General features: G+C 37.9%; 1 protein-coding gene across 1 annotated transcript in view; it reads left to right on the plus strand.

Annotated features, from left to right (window-relative positions):
- EPDR1 (ependymin related 1) overlaps positions 1–17001 on the plus strand; it is a 36392-nt gene extending 19391 nt beyond the window's left edge. The window contains exons 2-3 of the mRNA XM_032181228.1: positions 11255–11463; positions 14446–17001. Coding sequence (XP_032037119.1) covers positions 11255–11463; positions 14446–14636 — 400 coding nt within the window. The 3' untranslated portion in view covers positions 14637–17001. The remainder of the gene's footprint in view (positions 1–11254; positions 11464–14445) is intronic.
- The last annotated feature ends 6478 nt before the right edge of the window (positions 17002–23479 follow it).

The following is a 23479-nucleotide window of genomic DNA, read 5'->3' on the forward strand; positions in this document are numbered from 1 at the left end:
TTAGTTTCTTGTGATGCATCATGGATATTGCTCAAAGAGTAGTCCTACAATTTATGACATGACACTGTCCTTCAAATCTCTAGGCTCCCCATGAAATAAAAACAGAGGCTCAACTTTCTGCTGAGACTCCTCAGAGAGGATGGACAGTCACTACTATTGCTTTTGGAAGGTCTTGGAAAATTATCATAGAATCATAGAATGGCTGGGCTGGAAGGGACCTCAAAGATCACCCAATTCCGCCCCCCCCCCCGCCATGGGCTGGGACACATTCCACCAGACCAGGTTGCCCAAAGCCCCATCCGCCTGGCCTTGAACACTTCGAAGGATGGGGCATCTGCAGCTTCCCTGGACAACCTGTTAGAGTGCCTCACCACCCTCTCATTAAAGAATTTCTTCCGTATATCTAATCTAAGCTTACCCTCTTCTAGTTTAAAGCTATTAAATTGTCACCAAAGGTTGTTCAGCACCTCTGGGTAGGCAGCGGTGTCGAGGATCCAAGTCAGTCATAGAACTGATAATTTCAGGACTAATTTGTTAAGCTTACCTGTTACCAGAACAGTGGAGCAGCCATCAGTATTCAAGCATGACCCACATGTAAGGCAGAGAAGGTCTCTGAGTCCCATGTAACCTGCTCCTCCATCCTGGGGAAGCAAAGCTTTATTTGGCATGTTTCTGACCCCTGCTTATCCTGTGAAATCTGGAACTTAAGAAGATTCTGTAGAAACCTGTTCCTGCAAGGCCTGCACATAAAGAATATCTCAGTTAAACCCTTCTTGATGAAAATGATGCTGTTTTCTTCCAGTGCTACCTTCAGTGAACAAGAAGAATGATTGGTATTATTTTTTAACTTCTTATATACTGGGCAAGCTTATTGTGTCTTGCTTTTGTAGACTAAACAGGCCCAGTTTCTTCACAGGTCATGTTTTTTAAACATCACATTGTTCTTGCTGTTCTCTGAACTATATCCAGTCTGTTTATCTGTTCTCTTAAGTGTGGCATCCAAAACCAGAAAGAGCATTACCACTCTGACCTCACCAGGGCTAAGCAGAATAAAATAAATGACCTCCCATGTCTTGCATATCATGATGCTGTTAGTAGGTCTGAGAGTAAGCTTTCCTTTTGGTAACAGGTCCATGTCCTGTTTTATCTTTAGTCCATGATTTACAGGACTCACAGATGCTCTTGTTCAGAACCGCTGTCCTAGTAATTATTTCACTTTTTATATATGTGTATGTGTGTGATCCTTGCCCTCTTTAACAACTTGCACTTGTTGATGCTGTATATAAATTTTTGATATATATTGAAGTTGATAATCTGGATAAAACTGATCTTTTTTTTTTTTTTAAAAAAGTGCTTGTGACCCTTTCTGACTGGGTTTCATTAGTGAAGTACGTTCTTCATCAATAAAAGCCTTTAATGACTACAACCAGGCCCAAGATAAATCTGTTTCGGGGAGGGAGGTATCTCCATTTTAAAGGGCTTCCCAGTATTGATACTGAAAACTTGTAGCTATTTTCATTCCCTGCAATACAGCATCTTGTGGATTTGAACTTGCTTCATTACATTATCCTTTCCCATTGCTAAGAGGAGTGCAACAGCCTTGTACTGTAGAAGAGATCAGCATAATGTTTTTAGAGCAGCAGATGTGACATCATTTTACAAGCAACAGTATGAGCAGATGGTGTTTAGTAGAGTTCTCCTTTCCTGCTCTAAAACACCTCCATTGGGTCACTAATGGATCCTTCGTCTAGTCGAACACAGTGCATAAAGCTATAATGTTCCAAGATGACGCATATGGTCATTTACAGCTTCTCAGCTCACCAAATACAAATTAGATCAAAATTTTCTTACAGAGCAAAGACATCTATAAGCCAGTACTCAACAGAGTAAGCTATTTATTCAAGACAGGTTAAAATAAAAAGTCTGAACTGCTTGACAATAAAAGAATGTGATTTCAATGGAATTAAGTATCTCACTAAAAAACTGCAGTTTTTGAAGTAAGGGTTTGTACTTGGTTTTCCATCACCACCAACATTTTTAGAGGAGAAGGGAAAGTAGCAAGTGACACAGAGGGAAATGTTTGGATAAAGGAATGGAGATTACTACAATGCTGAATTTCAGCACAGGATTCAGGGCTCCATCCAGAACACAAAATCATTTGCCACCCAAATGTACTATTAGCTTTCAGTAGGGTGGCTACTCAGCCAGAGAAAAATGCTAAGAGCATGCACTTCACATTGATTTCGATATCTCTTGGCACCAGCCACACGAAAGCAACATTGGCAATCAGAAATGTTTAGTGTTCCTTTTCCAGCATCTTTGTTAACATGACTTTCCTCCTTCCTTTGAGTTTGAAAATCGCTTCTCAATTGCACACTCTATCTTTGGGTGCCTTTAGAAAGAAATAGTTCTTTCAGAGTAATGGAAGCTACAACAGGCTTATAAACAGTTACCATTAGCAGAGATGCCAGAAAAACTGCAGGGCCATACAAGGGAAGGCAAAATAGTAAAAGGTAGAAGAGACCAATAGATCTTTCTTCTCTAGCCCAGGTTTGGTCTAAAAACCCTTCTGTGTAATTTATGACAACAGGTTTTAAAGGTGTTTCAAACCATTTTTCTTTTCATCCTTCAGAGAGCAGCCAGTGTTTGTCATGTTTATGAATTGATTTTTTTGCCCTGTTATAGCATGGCTTTGGTATAACACAAAAGCAGAAGGCCTCAGCATGCTGTGGCTCTCTCCCATAGACACATGCAATAATTAACACAACATTTTGTCTGGTCAACATAGTGAAAATCTCTGAATATTGCCAAGAGAAGATTCAAGTGCAAAGCAATGCCCAGAGCCAGAGGTTGCTCTTATGTATTTTTTACTAATAATTGATATTTTTTCTCCATTCTTCCTACTGTTTTCAGTTCTATTAAAATTCTGCCCATTGATGTACTGCATGCAGTTAACAGAAACACAGATATAATCTTGCTTCCCTCCCCACCATGCTATACGTGACAAACTGAGTAAAAAATTCACTTCTTAGTATGAAACTAGCACAACATGCATTTGGGAGACATAATAGATAGAGAGTCAGTATTACATTAATCTCTGCCAAAATTGCAATTGAAATACTTTGGTTTCTCTGTAGGTTTCGGTGCTCTGTGAGTTTTAGCAGAAACTGTAACATCATTCTGCACAACAGAAAATGTAACGTTAAAACTTTGACACACAATGAGACCAAAAATTTCAAGAGCAGAATCTTTTATGAGTTGGAGGGTGAATTGTTTGATATTAGATGTGGGCCTCAGTGAAATGAAGCCTACCTGCCCCAGCACCATGCACTCATGTCTCAGAATATCAGAAACTGTGGACATTGACCTGAAGCCTGGTAAGGAAAAAGATCACAATTAGGAAGTTCTTTTCTATTTGTAAAATATGCATCTTTCATAAAGTTCGACAAAAATGGCCTTTTCACAGACTAGCTAAAACATTTGTTTCAATGACTTCCTCTTTGCAAAGGGATTTTAATTGACCTTCTCAAATGAAACTCTTCAGTTCCAGGAGTTTTAGATGACAGAAAAACACATCTTGTCAATAAGAAAAGAAGCAGCAGATGCCATAAATTTTGGCTTTAAAAGTCTCCCATGATATTCTCATAAGCAATCCAGGAAAACACAGGGAAAAATATTTAAAGGTAGATATAAAACTGGTTGGAAAAACTTATTGAGAGGGTAGTTCATAATATTCAGTCATGAGTGGGGTCTCAGTGGGACCAATATTAGCAATCAAATGCATTTGCTTTCAGATATCACTACAGACAATAACTAAAGCATACAATCCTTCTCATTTGATTGATTTAGAAACTACAGCAGTGCACTTATGTCCCTGTGTAATGATCTTGAGAGGATGCTTGTGAAATTTCCAAAATAATGACTTTTTTTACTTAAATGCTTACTTTTTTACTGAATTGTTACTGAATTAAAGGAAGGTTTCCCACTTCTGAAGATCATCCTTGGTGGAAAAACCTTCAAGGTTTTTCTTGTTTGTTTGTTTGGTTGGTTTGGTTTGTTTGGTTGTTTTTTTTTTTTTTTTTTTTTTTCTGTATTTTAGTAAAGGCATTCAGTCCCTAGACTGGACAGAAGATTTTGTCAGTTCATCTACATCTCAATGTGACCCCATTCCTCAAATCACTGTTATCTGAAAACAAATCTGTTTCTTTTTCCAATAGTAAAAGGTTGTTCCTTTTAGAACTTGTTGGGAGCTTAATGTTGGAAACATTCACATGAGCTGGAATACCTACTGCTAGCTTGTAGATAGTAGCCAGCATAGCCTTCTGTTCAGAAACTGTTGGCCAATAGCTCCCAGTTTCTGACAGTAAATACAATGTCTGCAAGGATAAACAAAAATAATTCAAATTCACGTCTGTATCAATAGAGCTTGTGAGCTGCCTGTGTTAATATCTGATGTATCTGTTTGTTAGACATTGGAACAGGCTGCCCAGGGAAGTGGTGGAGTCACCATCCCTGGAAGTCTTTAAAAGATGTTTAGATGTAGAGCTTAGGGATATGGTTTAGTGGGGACTGTTAGCATTAGGTCAGAGGTTGGACTCGATGATCTTGAGGTCTCTTCCAACCTAGAAATTCTGTGATTCTGTGATTCTGTGATTATAGGGAAGAAGCAAAAGCATTTTGTGGACATGCTTATGGAGATGTGGGCAGAGGGATAGGTGAAGGCAAGACACCACTCAGCAGATATGCAAAGGCTGTAATTCTCTGCTTTTAACCTCTAATCGTGATGTGATCCTTACAGTCAGGGCTGTGAGGAACTGCACTCTGCTGTGCTCCTGCCTGCTGAGATCTGAGTGTCCCTTCTCAGCTTTAAATCTGTTCCATTTTAAAGCATACAGTCCTTCTCTGCCTGAGGTGAAGGTAGCGCTATCTGTAGGCTTACCTTCCTATAGCATTACCATTTATTGTACCACAGATCAATGGATATATGTTTAAAATACCATTTGCTTTATAGCCATGGAGCAATTAACATTTGTCTCTAATGCTGCCTTTTCTCTCATACAGACATTCCCCCTTTTTCCCCTAATTCTTTTATTTTGCACACTTGCAGTCAACTCCACCTGGACTTTTCATGCCCCGACTCTTTGTATTTGAATCCAGTCACTAATTTATGCACTCAGCAAACAATATTGTTTGTGATTTATAGCTGCTGAAGGAAAAAGACCCACACAAAGAATTCTGGAAGAAATGAAGTTATTTTTACATTGGAGGTGGGGAGGAAGAATGAAGTGCAATGCCAGAACTTCAGGTTGCATTTATTTTCAGTGAAGTGAATCTCCATCTTCCACAAAGTTTATTTAAAAATAAGCTATACCCAGGTCTTTGGATAAAGATGTTAGAAAGTTATAGTGTACTTAAGTTTCAGACTGTGTTATCTGATTAGCCTAGCTGGCCTGATTTCCAAAATCCCTTGAAAATAGACCTAGTGTTTTTTTTTATTTTATTTTTTATTTTTTTACATTGGACAGATATCTGAAAGACCTGAATCATCCCTTTTAAGGAAATCATTGCAGATGGAAGGTGGAAATCATTACATCTTGGGGAAGTAATCTGGTACAAGTGAGTATCCTCACAAATTTTTTTCCAGAGAGTATTCCACCACAAAGTAAAAGTTTGCTCTATCAGAAAGGGACCTACTCCCTATCTGTTTTAAAGGGCAATCTGTTCTTCAAACTTCTTTGTTACTACTTTTTATATGGGAATTCATACTGAAGAGCAACTAACTGGCCAAGTATGTGGGTGATAGTTTTTTCAGTCTTAACGAAGAGTAACATAGTTCTCTTGAATTTCATGTATCCCTGTTCATATAGTACATGAAGATTCTTCTCTGTTTATATATAGAAGTAAAGATGTGTATGAAGCTGCAATGCCCAATCCTAGCTGAAAAAGCATTTTTTTATTATTATTATTATTATTATTCCAAAATAAATGCCTGGAAAAGGGAGATTGTTTAAGCTTAGTTATTTGTGATCGTGGACTTCATTCTTTTATGACTTTCTTATATGTGCAATAGATATTATATTGGGGCAGAGCTAAGATACAATTTAATACCTTGTCTTTGAGCCTATTTCAGAGAAACATGTAAAAACTCCAGATAAATCTGACAATTAGAAGTAAAATTAAAAACAGAAACACAGGTATGTCTTTTCTGTATTTTTTTTTTCTTTTTGGGAATACTCTAAATTATTGTAACCATGATTTTTCTGGCTATCTCTACATGTTAGATTTCCTTTTTTTTTTTTTTAATTTTACATTTTTCCAAGCCTAGAGAGTGCCTTAATATAACTGCATGCTCAAAAGAACATTTTCACATCTCAGTTCTAAGAAGCCACTCCTTCAACTGAGTTATTTACTTCCCTTCTGTATATAATGCAAAGAAGATGAGAAGTGTAATAATAAATGATAATGTACCTCAATCATTTCTTTCCTTTTTCTTCCTCTGCCATTCCTAAGGTCTTTAATAAATATTGAGATGGAAGTCCTGGCATTCCTCATTCTTTAGGGTCTTCTCCAAGCCTGCTGTGATTTCCTAGTAACCTGTATTATTGTTAACCTACCTCATAAGCCTCTTTATGGAAGCCAAACAGGAAAATAATCCCTGACCTCAAGTATATTTTGATGTCGTGTGTCTCTACTAGGATATACCATGTTCCCTAGAAGGTGATATCATTAATTGGAAAGCATTGTGGTATTCTGGCCACATTTTCCATTGTTTAGGGAAACACACAAATGCTCTCTATTAGAGACAGTACATCTTTTAGCCCCTTGTAAAACACAACTCCCTTAAACACAATGCTTTATTGTTTTCCCGAATTTTAACTTAATTAGAATGCATTCTTCTCAGGGGTACCACTTGATGGATCAGGCTGTTTATTATGGAATGTCAAACTGAAAAAACAAACAAACAAACAAACAAAAAAGAACAGCCAGGGAAACAATGTTCTTGCTGAAGAACTTATTTCCCTTAGTATTTGCCAAGTAGCTAATCTAATTTATGGAAAAACAATTAAAAGAATAAGACATTGCACAATTTTTAATAAGTTTTGTAGTTAAAGTCACAGAAATATGTAATTCTTCAGTTAATATAGCTTTGACTTCCAAATTTTGATTCCTATATGTAAGATCTTCCTTCCACATGAACTTCATCATTAACAGGATGTAAACTGCCTAATTCTCTCTGCTTTGGAAACTGGTAATACTGTCAGAGTTCCTCAGATACCTTGCTAATTACATACCTGATACAGAGGGCTTGGTCATCTTGAAAATAAAAAAGGCTTTTACAATCTGTGAATGATTTAAGTCAGTCTAAAAAATACTGCTTTTACACAATATCAGATTACATTTGCTGTCACATGTATTTGCACAATACTATATTTATACAATATACCATAATCCAGCATCACTGCCAAACATGTGAGATCAAATATGGTAAATTACTGTTGTTGTAGAGGTCTGATACACCAGAAGAAAAACAGAAGTCTGAAATTACCGAAACTTCATGGGAAAGAGGAAAAGATTTCCCAGAAATATACTGAAAAACGAATGCTTCTCAGTCTTTAAGTGAGCTAGCCAGAGCTTTCCAAAAGCAGACGAATGTTCTTGACCTGAAGAGTGTTTATCAACTGTCCGAATGTCTGCTTAGCAGTTCTGCTCCTTTGAAAAGTTTCTTAACCTGAAGAGATGAGAAGATGATATTTGTTAGTCATCCTTCTACTAGAGGTTCCCATTCACTCAGTACATCTTTCTTGGATAACAACTCCATAGAAAGCAGTATTGTCACAAAATGTTGTGGGCAATGTTATCAAGAGGGTATAAGATAACTAGAATTACAGATTTGTACCTATGTTCACAAGAACAGGGGATTTGTTTGGGATATTTCTAGTGGAATTTCATCTAGTTAGAAGTGTTTCTAACTTCTTTCAGAGTGTTTAAAAGCATCTTTTTACAAATAGAGATGGTAAAGAATTAAATAATACAACATTGGCAGACAGATGTTCCACACATTCAGTTAATCTTAAAAAAAGAAGGCAAAGTTAGCTTTGGAATAATTGCAGTGAGCTCAACTTGATATTATAAATATCAAATACTGTTCCCTGCTGAGCAATACAACGGTTCTGATACAAATAATGCATAAAATTTTGCTTCCATTTTTTCAATTGCTTCATAATAATTACTAGGTAGTATAAATCCTGGCTAATGTGAGTGGGAGTTTTAAGGACACAATAACTGCAGCTGGGAAAACTGAGTCAACAGGTTAAAATACCGGACACATAAAACCCCATATGTCTTTGCAGGAAAGGAACATCTGTTTTACAAGAGCTATTGTTCCATTGTTTTCTGAATTGTGTTTCTGTTCTTTGTTAATACAATGCCTAGCACAACTGATTCTTGATCTCTTGAGTAGTGGCTCTTTGGTGTTACAGCAATCAAAAAGTAAGGAGTAAGAGGAATGGAATCTTAAGGCTCCGGTACTGTAAGTTGCTTGTCCAAAGCCACAGAGTGAAATGATGCAGAGCCAGTTTTAGAGCACAAGGAATTTCTTTCACCCTGTCTCAGCCTCAGACCATTATTTTGCTTCTCTCTAGCAAATGATCTTGTCTGATGTGCTTCAATATGTCATGCATGCTGATACCAGCACTTCTGCTCCTCTGTCTCATTACAAAGGCAATTAGGCAGCCAGCTTCCTTCTAGACTTGAGAATTGAGAGAATCCTGTGGAAGTGTAGAAGTAGACACCACGGGTAGTGCAGATATGTTGGATGGCATGCTGACTTGCATGCTTCAGAAATTACAACTGGGAAGAGCACTGGGCATTTTTTGGCAGGACTCAGTGCAGAGGCACCTGAAGAAGAGCAGATAGCATGGTCTCAAGTCTAATGACTTTTTTTCTCACCAAATTTATCCATTTTCAGGCCCAGACAAAGAGAGCATTACGGAGCATGAGAGAGTCTTAGTAAGGGCATAGTGTACAAAGTGCATGAGGCATAGGATGGGGTATAAAAACGTGTTTTTACACACATGTTGCCATCTGCATGCAAGAGGCAAATTCAAGACTAGGCTTCTTTGGATTGTGGCCCTACTTCTGCAAGTACTGAGGTCATCTTACTGAAGCCACAGTGGCTATTCATGAGCTGGAAATTAAATGTTTGCATTGTCAGATTGAGGTTTGAACTACTGCTTCACTTGTGTAAAGGCGGTATGTCTCCCTCATGCAACTACGTCAATTCTCAGGTTACAAAATTTAGAACAAAAGATACTGGCTCCATGAAATAATTTCTAAAGGAAATGATAAGGAAAAGAAAATGTGGGAAATAAATGTTTAAAAATATATATATAAAAAAAAAGAAAATCATAGGAGATACGTTTTAATTGAAGATTTAAACTAAAAAATAAATGCAAATGTGTACATTATATTTCCAGTAGCTTGTACTGCTTAATTAACATTGGGGTTTTGTCCTTTCACAAAATGACTGCATTGTCATTCAAATATTTTAAATGTTGTTAGGCTAATCTGTAAGGCATTCCGTATCCTGCTTTCATGGGAGTGAACAGGCCACCAGCTGAACAGTAGTTGAGTCATTACAGTCTGGCTGCAAACAAAAATCAGTGTATGTTATTGTTCTTGTGACTGTGTTCTCTAGACTGAGTATGATGTAAAAATTATGGATGTACTTATGTGATAACAGGCTTTGATTTATATAGGGAATCAGGTAGTTCTTCAGTAGTATGCTCTGCACTGTTGCTGACATGCTTTTAAGTGAAGTGATTCCTATCTAATGTAGTTGTACAGTTCAATAATTAACATTTTCAATTGTTTTGATGTCAACTCTGTTTTATGTAAACTTTACTTTCCCCTGAAAAGACAAGGGCAAGGAATTGCAGATGGAAGGAGACACTATTACATATGGACAAGATGAAGCTGTGCCAGGGAATTAATCCCATCCTTTTCTTTTCTCTAGAGTCACTGAATGATAGTAGACTGTAGCCAAATATTTCAGCTGAGATATTCATGGGATGCTTCTAATTATGAATGTACAGTTCTAGGGGATTTAGAGTGTGGATCCTGACTCTCCTTGGCCAAAGGTACAGAGCACTCCTGAGAATGCTCTGAATTGTGCTTTGAACAACTCATTGTGTGATAGGTAATGTTAAGTACCCTGGAAAGTTAAGCCTTTTGCATTTTGGTTGCATATTCAAAATCAGTTGATGTTTGTGATAATTTCAATTTCTCTCTGTTTTTATCTCATTATAAGGTAAGGATGATATCACTTTCTTTTATAGGTGAAGTCACTGTATTTGTGGTAGAAGCAACTATCGTAACTATGAAGTAAATGGAAAGGTTCATGAAGATGTTTACCATCTCCCCCTCAGAGCAGGGCTTTGTCACTCTAAATGTATTATACTCTAAATATAAAGGATCAGTTTTAAATCAACTGATTTTGTTGACCTCACCTTCTGGCCTCTCAATTTCACTGATCTCCACACCTCTTCTTATCCCTGCCTTATTTTTTTCTCTCCTCTCCTTCCTGCTTTAATTACTGCCGTGGGTCTGGTGACTTCCAAAGAGAAACTTTGCCATTAGGAGGGAGAGCTTCTCAGTTCTGCATTTGGAACCACGTGTTCTCTGCTTCAGCAGCATATCACACTAAGCTACTTGTGTTTCCATTGAGGAGCATCTTTGAGAGTGGCAAATACCACATCTAACCAGCACAAAGAAAGGCTCTACCACATTCATTCAGCCTATGCAAACAGATTTTTTCAAAAGGCTTATAACTCAGCCAAATACGGGCAACTTCTTGTAAAAACTTCTCTCCTACCAAATTTCAAGTTCTTTCTCCAAAACATGGAGGCATTAGAGCTTTTTAATGAAAAGGTTATTAAAAAACAAAACAAAACTGGTAATAATAAGATGTTTTTCTCTCAGTTGTTCTCAGAAAAGTTGTTCTGTTGTTCTCAGAAATGGCTGAGCCGGTTCAGCCTGATTTATTTATTTTGGAAAGAGTCAGCTGAGACGAATTTCCAGCATGGGAAATTTCAGCCCAACTGGTTAGCCTTTCTCAAAGTTTTGGCAAAGTTAAAAGCAAGTGAAAATGGTCTTATACTGAAAGTCAAAGGCAAGCTTATCTATCAGCAGTGCTTCTTGTTTAGTATAGGAAAAGATTATCTACATTAACTTTTTTTTTATTATTATGTTTCAGATTCTTTGAGTATATATTGCTCTATAAAGATGCAGTGATGTTTCAGATTGAGCAAGTTACAAAGCTTTGTTCGAAGATTGCTCTGACAGAGCCATGGGATCCGTATGATATCCCCGCCAATTCAACATATGAAGATCAGTACTACATTGGGGGACCTGGAGATCAAATTATGGTACAGGAATGGTCTGACAGAAAACCAGCCAGGAAATGTATGTGCATACTTTTGTTTCATCTTAATAATAATCACTGTCTCTGCTACCCAGGGAAAAGTAAAATTGTTCATGTTTCACCCCAGCCTTCCATATTTCTATGAAGTTTGTTGGAAGACATAATAAATATCCCCTATGTACAGCATATTGTTTTATTATCAAATTTATTTTATTAAGAAAATGTTTTGTATCTAAGTAGGATCAAATATGTCCAAGGGACTTGTTTGCATTTTATTCTGTACCATACAGATTTTGGCACGGAAGAGCATTATTTTGCATCTGAATCCAGCAGCCTGTATGCAAAATTTATCCATAGAAGAATCAGTAATATAATTAGAAACACAAACTAGCATTCATTGTATCTCTGGTAAAAGGCATAATAGAAGCAAAACAGGTATCAAAGTGTGTCTGCATTCTAATATTTAATATTGTCATAAAATACATCCAAAACATGGCTCTGCAGCAATGGACATTGTAAATATGCACCTAAGTTTTGTTATCCACAATGCTAGTAAGAAACATCTGCTCCTGAGGCTTAGTTCTGCACTTGGCAGCTGAACACCTGCATCGTAAAAGAAAGTAGGCTGAATTTTCCAAGGTAGAGTATGTTAGCTTTTGGATGCATAGCAATTTATTAGCAAATTGGCTTCAGTTTCATCTATGGTTTAGAGATGACCCAGACAACTATAAAAATAATGTAAAAAAAGCCATGAAGTTTATGGCATTATTCAGCTAATGCAATACTTATGGTTATAGCCACCTAATATATGGGCTGGTTATGAACCTGAGCATTTTGGCAGGGGAAAATATTTCTTTCTTGAATAAAAGTAGAAAGAAAATGAAGGATAAGGTCATTAGACCTCTATAACTAGGTCACTATATCCTCTGGTATTCTACAAGAGACAAATTATCACCCAGTCCAAGAATTTTGTTTTTCTGATCCAGTATTTTGGAAACTTTTATGGAACTTAATATCCAGATACCTTCAGTTAATGATGTGTGATTTTTATCCTGTAGTATTTTGTATTTCCAGTGCTTTTCTGTATGATCATTCTGAAAAAAAAAAGTCTTAAATTTGTCTGCCCATCTACCTTTCAGACAATACTAGTTTGGATTCTAGAAATTATAATTGTTAAAATTGTGAAGATTATAGCAGAGATACATAATACCTTGGTAGCATTATATTTTACCTTATTTTTTTATTCAAAATTCTGATAAATGACTTGTTGAGGAAAAGAACCCTCCATTACTGGAAAATCAAAACCAAACTCATTGAGATCAGGATGTTTTTGGTATATTAGGATGACCCGGAGAAGTATGTTCAAATATTGCTTAGTTTGACACCTTTTCTTTTTTTTTTTTTTAGATACTGCACAGACATTTCATGTCAGAACTTGTCTGTTTCCAATAATGCCATTGTGGTACACTATATGAAATGTACTGGAAGGATAGAAAATAAGTATGTTTGATTGCTGCTGAGTGAGAGAAAATAAGCCTCCTTGTGACTAGAAAAATTTCATACAGATGGTACTCGGAGGAACCATATTTTAACCTCATGAGTTTCTGCTATCAAGAGATCTGAAATACATGAAACAATTGGATGAAGTGCTGTATGATGGAAGGGGTAAAGAAAGATCACAGAAGGGGGGTGTATGTGATAAATAAATTTTAAAGTGAGGTTTTAAAAGTGAAGTGTGTTCAAAGGAAACTGCAGAAACAGAAGTAGATAGAGGTGATAGCAAAGGACAAGGGTGGAAAAGAGTGACAGAACAACTCTTGAGATAAGCGCATGGAATTAAACTGATTTCTTTTAAAAAAATGGACAGACTTGCTACATCACATACATGGAGGAGATCAGCATTAAGTGCATTCTTGAAGTAATGAGTGACCCAGTAGAAATGTTTGAGGGGAATTGGAATTACAAAAGTTTATAGTTACCATGATACTGATGTTATGAGCAGATGCTGGTAAACAGAAGGAATGAGTTAAGAGATGGGTGAGAGAGGAGTTTTATTTGGAAATATTACTGTTCTTCCAAGATAAACTCCAGTGCTTGTGACAATATGACAGAAAAAGCATCATGTTTATTTAAATTAAAATGTGGTGAGTATCATCAGTATACAAATGGTGCTTAAGATTTCAGATGGCTGTGAAGGCAGGATGTAACCACAGCAGAAGACAAGCAATTCATTGTGTAGGTGGGTGCAGAACCAGGCACAGGAAGGAACCGAATGTCTTAAATAGTTGTAGGAGCTCAGTATTTTAGAGTGTTGAAGACTGTGTTGAGGCCCAACAATGTGGACCACAAGTTCTCAGTATTCATACCTTTCAACTTCTTAAAAGCAGAATGTAAAACAATTTGTCCCCATGCTACCCAAGCTGGAGGCACCAAAATTTGCTTTCTAGGAGAACAACTCACTGAGCATTACATTGGTTTGATGGTGAAGCGAATAAGTGCTGACATAAAAGTAGCATGAAAGGTTAGAAAAGATCGGATTTGTGCAAAACAACTAAATTTGTGACTAAGCAGAAGTGACATTCCTTCAAAAGAGGTAAACTTGAAAGGTGTTGGTAGCATGATTTGAAATGTGCTCAACACCAAAATGTTAAGGTTTAAGATCACTGTGGTGTTCAAATTATGCTAGCTTTGTGGCCTTTCTTGTATTGCCACGCATCCTCTGATAGGGAATGCTGCCATGGTAAGCAGACTGCATAGAAACCTAAAATTGCTTAGCTACTATTGGCCTGTAGGATAGCACAGGTCAATCTATTTCACTGCAAGTACCACTGGATTTTCCAAAATTTCTTCAGGATCTGTTAAATTGTTTCTCAATTCTTCATTAAGATTGTCAGAAAGATAGGCCCGATCAAGAAATATGGGCAGTTCCAGCCTGTAGGTTTTGCTTGAGATACGGCCAATTCATTGTGACACTTTCATTCATGCTTGTCATCTAAAATAGTCAAATTTCTGCTTTGTTTCAGTGGAATCTTGGGTTGGCGTTTATACAGTCAAAGACTGTTACCCAGTACAGGAAACCTATACAAAGAACTACAGCGTGACAACCTCCACTCGGTTTTTTGATCTACAGCTAGGTATTGCTGACCCATCAGTGTTTACCCCACCCAGCACCTGCCAGACAGCTCAGACAAGGAGAATGAAAGATGAATGCTGATTATGGAAACTGGCTGCCCCGGGCAAACAAATATAGCCAGGAGGATGGTTATTAATAGTCCACTGCTGACGTCTAGCCTGATTTTTCAAGCTTATTGTTGCTCTTTTGCAGAATTGTAAGTTTTCACTTGAAAGAGAACATAAACATTTAACTGAATAAAATATGTAACACAAAAGATCTCTTTCATCATGTTAATCTGTTCAGTGATGCACTAGAAGTACTATATAGTTACCACTAAGATAATATTTATAGATACTATTTATTTAAACTATGGCTGATTTTCCTTTTGCAAAGGTTTTATTATTTATTTTTTCAAGAAGACAAAGCATAAGCAGACTGCAATAATGGTAACATCATGAAGAAAAAGCTAGATTTTGTTGTTACTTCTGGGGACTCGAGAGAAGGGGAAATATGTCCTGGGTAAGACCAAAAAATATTCCATTTTGTACAATGTACATCAAAAGTATGGAAGTCCATTCCCTTGGTTTTGTTGCCTGATGTCTGAGATGATTTTTTGCTTTCTGCTAGAGTAGTTCTATTCACATAATGCTGGCTGACATGCAAAAAAATCCTTTTCTGTTTCTTGGGAGAAGGGCATGAAAGGAAGGGAAAGAGGGAGAGGGACAACCCCAAAAAATAGGCCAAAGTTTTCTTGCATTTACTACACTTTTGGTGAAGTATTCCAGAAGGGTACAATTAGACATTTTTCAATGATATTTTATTTTAGCACTCATTTTTTTGAGGTAATACTAGTTTTAACCTATGCAAAAAGATTGAGAGATACTGCACTCTAAATGGCTTTAATATTTTGTAAATATTTTCAAAAGTCTTTGTATACTCAAAAAGTATGGAAATACCATTGTAATTCCATACAGAAGTGGAAAAAAGTGTTCTTAGTACATAATTAGGAAAGCCTAAATTAGTATTCAGATAGTGCCTCACAATGTTGGGAAAGACAAAGCTGACCAGTGCAAGGAGATGGAAGGAGAAATTGGAGAGAAAGGTTTTAGATGTCTTATGTATGGTGTGATGGGAAGGCACTGAGATCTAAGCTGAAGTGCCAATCTTGCTTTATTTTGCACCTCCTCTATTGATAACTACCATATTTGCTGTTCAGTCAGCATTTCAAACCTTGTCATCTCCACATCCTTTTCTGGTGGGCAGAGTGAAAGTTTCTGTAAGGGAAATAAATAACCAAAATAGTGCAAGAGGTGCACATATTTTGCTTTAACAAATTCAGACCAAATCTGCATGCACCTGCAGGTCATCAGAAGCATGGAATGGTGATGGATTTTGTGCATTTATAAAATGAAATTAATTATTCCATTCTATAAGTCTAGGCATGCATTTTATGCATCCTTTACATCCTTTACTTTGCATATTTAAAGCCAGGTTCCTGTCCTCTTGCACGTGCTGGGTAGTAGTTTGTTCCAGAAGTTGTCTAGCTGAAAATAGTGCAACACTGGGAGGTTTAGTGTGGTTTTGGGCAGAGCTACCAAGTTCTGCTTCTTCCTTAGAGGCTGCTGGACTCTTCCCCACAAACAGTGCGCTTTTCCAGGGCACCTTTTAGTGAGGAAAAATTATCCAAGTTGACAATGATAGGAAGTCTTGCATAAATAGGATACACAACTTACTACTGTCTGATAGTACCATAACTGAGGAAAACTAAAGGCTTTCACCATCTCTGGAAGAGAGATGCTGGGCAGGCTTTTAGTGCTTTATAAGCTCACAGCTTTTTATACATATGCAAGTAATACCATGGCTATTTTCCTTTTACAGTTGTGGTCAGGCTTGTTTTTTAGCCTTGTGCCTAGTGAAAACATATACACTAAAATTTAGATAGTTCATTAAAAATTTTCTCTCAGAAAAGACCATTAACTGAAATGTGCTAGTGGGAAAAAGGAGGGTGTTTCCTTGAACTTAAGATGCATTTAGTCTGTACCGGTCTTCTGTATTTTGTGACAACCTAAAAACCAACTGCATATTGTTCTCATTAGGGCAATGATTAACATGTATTTCTTAATATCTGTTTTTTGCTGGAATCTGGAAGACATAATAAATATGGCTTGCAAACATGAAGCTGTGGTACCATATTGTTTGGGATTACTTTGTTGTGGTAGACAAGACAGCTGAGTAATCAGAGTGCTTATATTACATTTTGCTGACAATGATATAATTTCTAGCAATAATATTAGATGTTCCTTTAAAAATGAATTAGAAGTCTGTTACACAGAAATGCTTTAAAAATGTTGCAGTGACATCCAGGGTGATTTTATATGGCTAAATATGTACCTCTAAAACAATGCTGTTGTCTTTGTCTTTATGCTCTGAAAATTTAATAAAGAGAGTTGTCAAAAATGACAAATTACAGATTTTTTTGATTACTTCTTGTAAATTAGCCATGAACCAAATACGATGCACAAAATGCTTGGGCCTGATTTGTTACCATTTGCTGCACTTTGTTGTCATGTACCTCAAGAAACATTTTGTCTTTATGTGACTATACCAACGATTCAGTTAGAATGAACATAAAATGACTTTAAAGTAGATATATACTGTGCTGTTACAGTAAGTAAAAATGAGGCTTTCTTATGTCTAGTAGTCTGGAGATATTTTTAATCACAATTATTATGGTAGAAAATTTATAATAAATTGGTATTTATATGAGATACATTATAGTAGGTAACAGTAACAGGACCTCAGGGTTGGATAGCCTGTCAGACAAAGCTGTTTTTGTGAGTTTTCGAGTGCTTCCTGGTTTCAGCTGGGCCAGAAACAGTGCAAATATAGATCTGCCTGCCATACTTTTTTTTTGTATTTCTGCTTGGAGGCTTAGCTGAAAGCAGGATGTGTAGAAATACAACATTGTTTTATTTAAAGTTATCCAAACATCCCTGAACCTCAAAACAGGTTTAGTTTGAGTTTTGGGAGGAGATCTGGGCCTTTGGTTCAGTTCCTATTTTAACAGTTTGCTTAACTCAAGTATTAGGGCCAGATTTTGCTGCCTAAAGCCATGCTGCACACTGTGAAAGTACTGCCATTTACCAGGTCATGCCAACAGGCTCTTTCATGAAGCTTGTAGGAAAAAATACAACAATCCAGTCTAGAGGTAAGCTGTAACAAAATGTGAACAAGGCATCTCTGAAACACATTCAGGTGACCAACAGTGTGAGCAGCCTTGGCTTAGAAGCAATTGTCAGTGTCCCAAAATCCAGACAGATGAGAGGCCTCAGAATGGCTCTTGCATCACATTTGTCACAAGCTGGTGCCTGAGGTTAGCTGCAATGCTTTCCCACATGGCAGAAAGGCATGTAGTGAAATCTTCAACTGATACTTAACTGTGGGAAATAAAGATTTAAAAAAACATCACCCAGATGCCACTCAAAAAGTTAGAAGCCCCTGAGTGTAAGGATATTGAAGTCTCTGTTAGTTAACCTTCCAGGAGACTGCATGTACAGCATGGGCTTGGTCACATACAGATTTAATCTTCACATCTGCATTTACGCACATGAACAGATTAACTGAGTTTTGAAGACTTTTAAAGTATGTCTGAACATTTACTTCCTTTAAGCAGAAGGGGCAAAGGTTGCAATCTAGGAAGCAGTCCCTGTGAACCACCAGAAAGGCCATCCAGGCCCACCTCTCACTGCTGACTTCTGTACTTAATCCTTTCTCCTACAATAAACTAAAACTTCTGGCATTTGTTGATCCAGTCTCTTCTGACAGTCTTAGTGACCCATGGTCTCTTTTGAAAGCCATTATCCTCATTAAAACAGCACCAGATGTAGAATAAGAGGTTGCTATGAAACTGCTGGGGTACATTTCCAAACTTGATTAGTACACACTAATTTAACATGCTCTAGGGCAAAGATTCATGCAGTTCATTGTGGCCCTTTCATCAGAAATCCTGAAGCTGTGTGCTGAATGAAATAATGCACGTAGTTACAGTACAGTATTTCATTTGAGGTGAGGACAAAAGGCCCAGTAGAGTGCATTTTTCAGGCATGAGGGAGTGGCAGCTGGCCTGCCTGCTGAGCTGCAGGAATATATATCCCCCTCCAAAAGGAGACTCTGAGCACCTCAGAGGACAACACAGTTACTCTTCCTACAACCCCCTACCCATGGGAATCAGATTCAGGCTCAGCATCTTCCTGCTTTGCCAAGAGGGACAAAAAACACAGTTTTGGTCCTGTTTTTGTCTTCCTGACTGCTCCTGTAGGCCCACACCATCGCCTTACACAACAGGGCCCACACAGGCCTATGGACATTGCTACAGCAACGCCAATGTCAGGGAGGGTCCCCAGCGCCTTCCTTCCCACATGTGACAAAATCACATGTGTTATACATGTGTTTGAATGTGTGCACTCATGTGCTTGCTAAGTGTATTGGGTTCCTGCTCCGGAGCTCAGCTCACAGCCATCACTTTTAACTGGGCTCAGAACGGGCTTCAGTGAAGCTGGGCCAAGGGGAAGGAGAGGAAAATTTACTAGGATTGTTCTGTACCCTGCAGGGCTTTTTCCCAAGTTTGTCCAACTCTGATAAACAGCTCTGGTGTTCCTGAAACAGTGGTAGCTGAGTTGCTGGCATTGGTGTCTCACCAAAGGGAAGGTCAAGTTTCACCCCCGTGCTAAAATTATCCTGCAGGCCGGGCCAGGGACTATCATTTTCACTGGAGCACACATTCCCATGGCCCCCATCTCTCACTGGACAGTGCTCCTCAGCCAGTCCCGCAGTGTTCCCTCTCTGTCCCCACATTCCCCAGGAGAAGCAGGGGCCTCAGGGCACAGGACCTTCTTCACTTCCCTCTGTGTGAGCAAAGGTGTGCAGGCATCCCTGCCCCACTTCTGTGTTTCAACACTCATTTTTGATGTGGTTGCTTCAGATGGTTGTTTTTTTCTTCATCTGAGAACTGCTTCTGTTAATTTGATGGGACAATTTGACACTGGGATGCCTAGCGTGCATTTTTTTTACCACTCTCCTGGTGCCAGCTAGCGGCCCTTCCTTGTTGCTGCTATATCTCCTACTTAGCGCTTGTCAGCTGAGGCTTCTGTAGAAATAGATATCCTTGGTGCTGTTAGCATCTTGCACTAGTAAGAACACAGATGGCAAAGTAGTGGAAATCATGATGGGTGACAGCAGAGAGCCTGTCACTGGTAGCCCAAGTACCATGTTACAGTTGAACATCTAGGTATGGGGCTCTGGAGGTGCTTAAACCCAATAAATACCCCACACCTCTCCAAAGCAGATGTGGGAGTTTTGCAGGGCATTGCATTAATTTATGAAAGCAGCATGTTGTGCTACATGACCAGAAGCCTATATGCATGACTGTGGCTCCCTCTTGAGCAGTTGTTTCAATAGAGAGACAGAAAAACAGATGCTTTCTCCTAATGCATTTCTACAGAAATGATATAAAAGTTAGTTATAGACAGAAAATGTAGACTTCTGAGTTAAAGAAATAGTGTGCAAAAAGTTGCAAAGACTTGTAGTGAAATAAAAACTGTATCTATAAAAAAGTCTAAGTTTTTCAGCCTTAGAACTTATACTTTTCAAGTGGAAAGTGAAGAATTCAGAGGAAAGCAAGTACTTTCAAAGTTGTTTGGTGGGATGACAGCTAAAAATATATTTTTCCATCCAGTTAAGGTGTTTGATGGAAAAATGCCTTAATTTTGAACAGAACAGGCTAGAAATAATCAGTAATTTCTTGGAAGATCTCAAAGTGAAGCCCACATGGCTACAAAAAACAGAAAATATGGTATTGTGCTTGCCACAGGACCCTTATGAGGCTCTACATGTAGCCCGTGTTTTGCTTTCTGCCCACAAATGCTGTTTAGCTTTGCACTTGTAGTAGATGAGGGAATTTTTAAATGAAATGAATTGCTAATTTTGGAATATCATTTAGTTTTGTGTTGTTATTACACCTTGGTAGCTGCAGGCCACCAGATGCCATTGACAAAGGAGATCAATGACAATGTTGTATTACTAACTGGTAAAATGATTTTACCCATCTGAAATTCCATCTCACTGAATAAAATGTATGTTTATTTGCTGATAAATTCTCTACTTTACAAGTGGATCTTCTCAGGTGAGCAAATCATGAGTTTGCATCATCAACATTTGATAATAAGAATACTTTCTCAAATCATTAACATAAGAAATAAAGCTTGTCAGAAGAACTGAACTGTGAATAAATAGTCCCAATTAACATTCTGCTTTGAAAGATGCTGCTTTTGTTGTGGACTGGAAGATAGGCTCTTGCCTAATGTATGCTACTTCTTCCAACCATACCAGCTGAGCTAATGAAAGCTACTGCTTCTTCCTACAAACCTTGTCTTATCAAAGTGATAGGGTTTGTTTACTTGTGTGTACACCCAGCATTCTGCAAATTACCAAGAAAGATTATGTTTTACGGTGTCCCGGATATTTTTGGTCAAATATGTTTGCTTGAACACAGAACAGCCTATGAGCAACAGTCAGCATCCCTTTCCATGGGACAAATTTTACCAAAACCAATGACATTTTCCCTGTTTTCTGCCATCAGAGGCATCCTAGACTGGAAATCCCACTTAGGGTTCTATAGGGATCATCGCCTATGTAGGAGATAATGGGAGAAAAGCAGCAATGAAAGATGAAAAAAGAAGTGAAAATAGACAAAACTAAAGTATTCTAACAAACTAATAACCCAGAAACCAGTCAACCCATCCTTAAATAAAGGGGAGCGTGGAGAAGACATCAATCTGTCTTTGCCTATCTTTCTTAGTCTGTATATGGGCTTGTAGAAACAACATAGGGGACGAATTCTAAGTGGAAAGGTTCCTAAACATCAGCATCAGGCAATGAAAATCCAAAGTCGCAACCACCCAGACAGAGTACCCATGAGGTTTGCTCACATAGACACTGTTCACTCAGTGCCTCTGTGGGGACAAGTGCAAGATTTTTGGGTGCCCCACACAAGGAAGGATGCTTTGGGTGGCCTTTACACCAATGAGAATTTGACCTTTCAGGCTCACTTCAAGGAAGTACCAAACATTTGCACCTCCCATTGAAGTGTGAAGATTGAGTGTGAAATCATATCTAGTCAGTGGAAATTAACAGTCATCCTGTATGACCCTGTTCTTTTCTTTCCAATAAAAGTTTTCTTAACTGAGCTGCTGTATTTGGACATTAGAAGCACCTAACTCCCTTCCATTTAATTTCCACCTTGTGCTAGCTCATGCTGCCAAAATGATATTGCCCTTAGGATTTTTTTTTTCCAGCAGTTTCACTCTTACAGATGTGGATTAAAAGGAAAGAAGATCCCTATGGGAAACATCATAAGAAATAACCAGAGGGAGAAGTCCAGAATGGAACAAGGCAGGACAAGTTCCCATGCACCTGCTGCCTTTTCCATCATAAGAGACACTGGAGCTGCAATTGCAAAACAAGCAATCACAAAAACTAAGCCACAGAAAGCAAAGCACTGCTACACTTCAAAGATTGGTGCTAACATTGTGTATATTATAGCAGTGCTTGCATGATGTCAAATGTGTTGCTCACTAATGAAATGGCCCTCTCTGGAGGATCATTTTTAAGAGCAGAAGGAAATGTTGGATAATGCCTCCACAGCAAGTTGTGGCCCGGCCAGCCAAAAGCACCATACAAGAGTGGCCAAACACAATACATTTTTAAAGCTTTCTTCTTTATTTCTACAGCAGCTGCTTGAAACGTGGCTGTCAAAGGGCTTTAGAAGAGGAAGACATATGTGGCGTCTGTTTGGTCAGGTGTTTCAAGCACTACAATGAACTTTGGGCCACCTGAACCCACGGGTGTTTGCAGAAGTGTTGCACTCAAGTGCTGTAAACAGCACTCACTTCATACTGAAAACCATCACACTGAAGTACCCTGTTGAGCAATAGGATTTAATAGGAAAACATTGGGATGAGATATAAAACCAAGATCTGGCAATTGATGGCTATAGTTAAAAAAAAATAAAAAAATAAAAAAAAAAAAAATCCAAGGGATTGTTAAAGAAAGAAGAAAGCCAAATAACACCTGCACTTCCAAAATATTTTCCATCTACATTGGCTAAAAGATGTGACCTTTCTTTTTGATGTGGCAGTCCATGCAATTATCTAGGAATTTGTTACTTCCAGTCTGGATTGTTGTTATATACAGCACAGTACAAGAATGCAATTAGTACAGTTATAGCTAATTATTTCAGGATGTGCTGTTTCAGCATTCATTTGCTTTCTGGGGCCCTTCACAAAGAAGAAAGCATGGTCTTAAAGAGCACTGACTTTATTTTCAAGCAGAACTGAAACCACAAGTTTAATTCTATATATTTTGAAATACTCACTACTTAAAGACTGTCTTTCCTATAAGCCCTCTGGATAGAGGGCACTCATGGTAAGGGGGCAGGGAAATTGCTCTTTAGCCTCATACTTCCTGCTGATCTCTCAGATCTATGTTTAGACACATTCTTTACACTGAGCTCACATCAAAATCCTAAGATGGAAATAGTCTGGCAGCTTTCTGCACTAATTGCACCAGTTTGGCAAACTGAGTAATTACCAAGTGTGTACTAGAAGATTGCTTTTCATAGTCTCTTTTATTGTTATTATTATTAATAATAACAACAAAAACAAAAGTTCCTTTGTATCTGCATAACCTCATAGAGGTTAAAGAAGAGGGGCAGTTCCTTTTGGAGTCAGATGGTCACCTTCACAGCCAGTTCATTAGAACAACCTTCCTCTTCTCTAAATACTTGCAGAGTTCATTAAAAAAAAAAAAAAAAAAAAAAAAAAAAAACACTTTTATTCATACTCCTGGAGAGTAAACTTCAATTCTAACAAGTATATCAGATGGTG

The sequence above is a fragment of the Aythya fuligula genome, chromosome 2 (genome assembly GCF_009819795.1).
Source record: "Aythya fuligula isolate bAytFul2 chromosome 2, bAytFul2.pri, whole genome shotgun sequence".
Classification (NCBI taxonomy): domain Eukaryota; kingdom Metazoa; phylum Chordata; class Aves; order Anseriformes; family Anatidae; genus Aythya; species Aythya fuligula.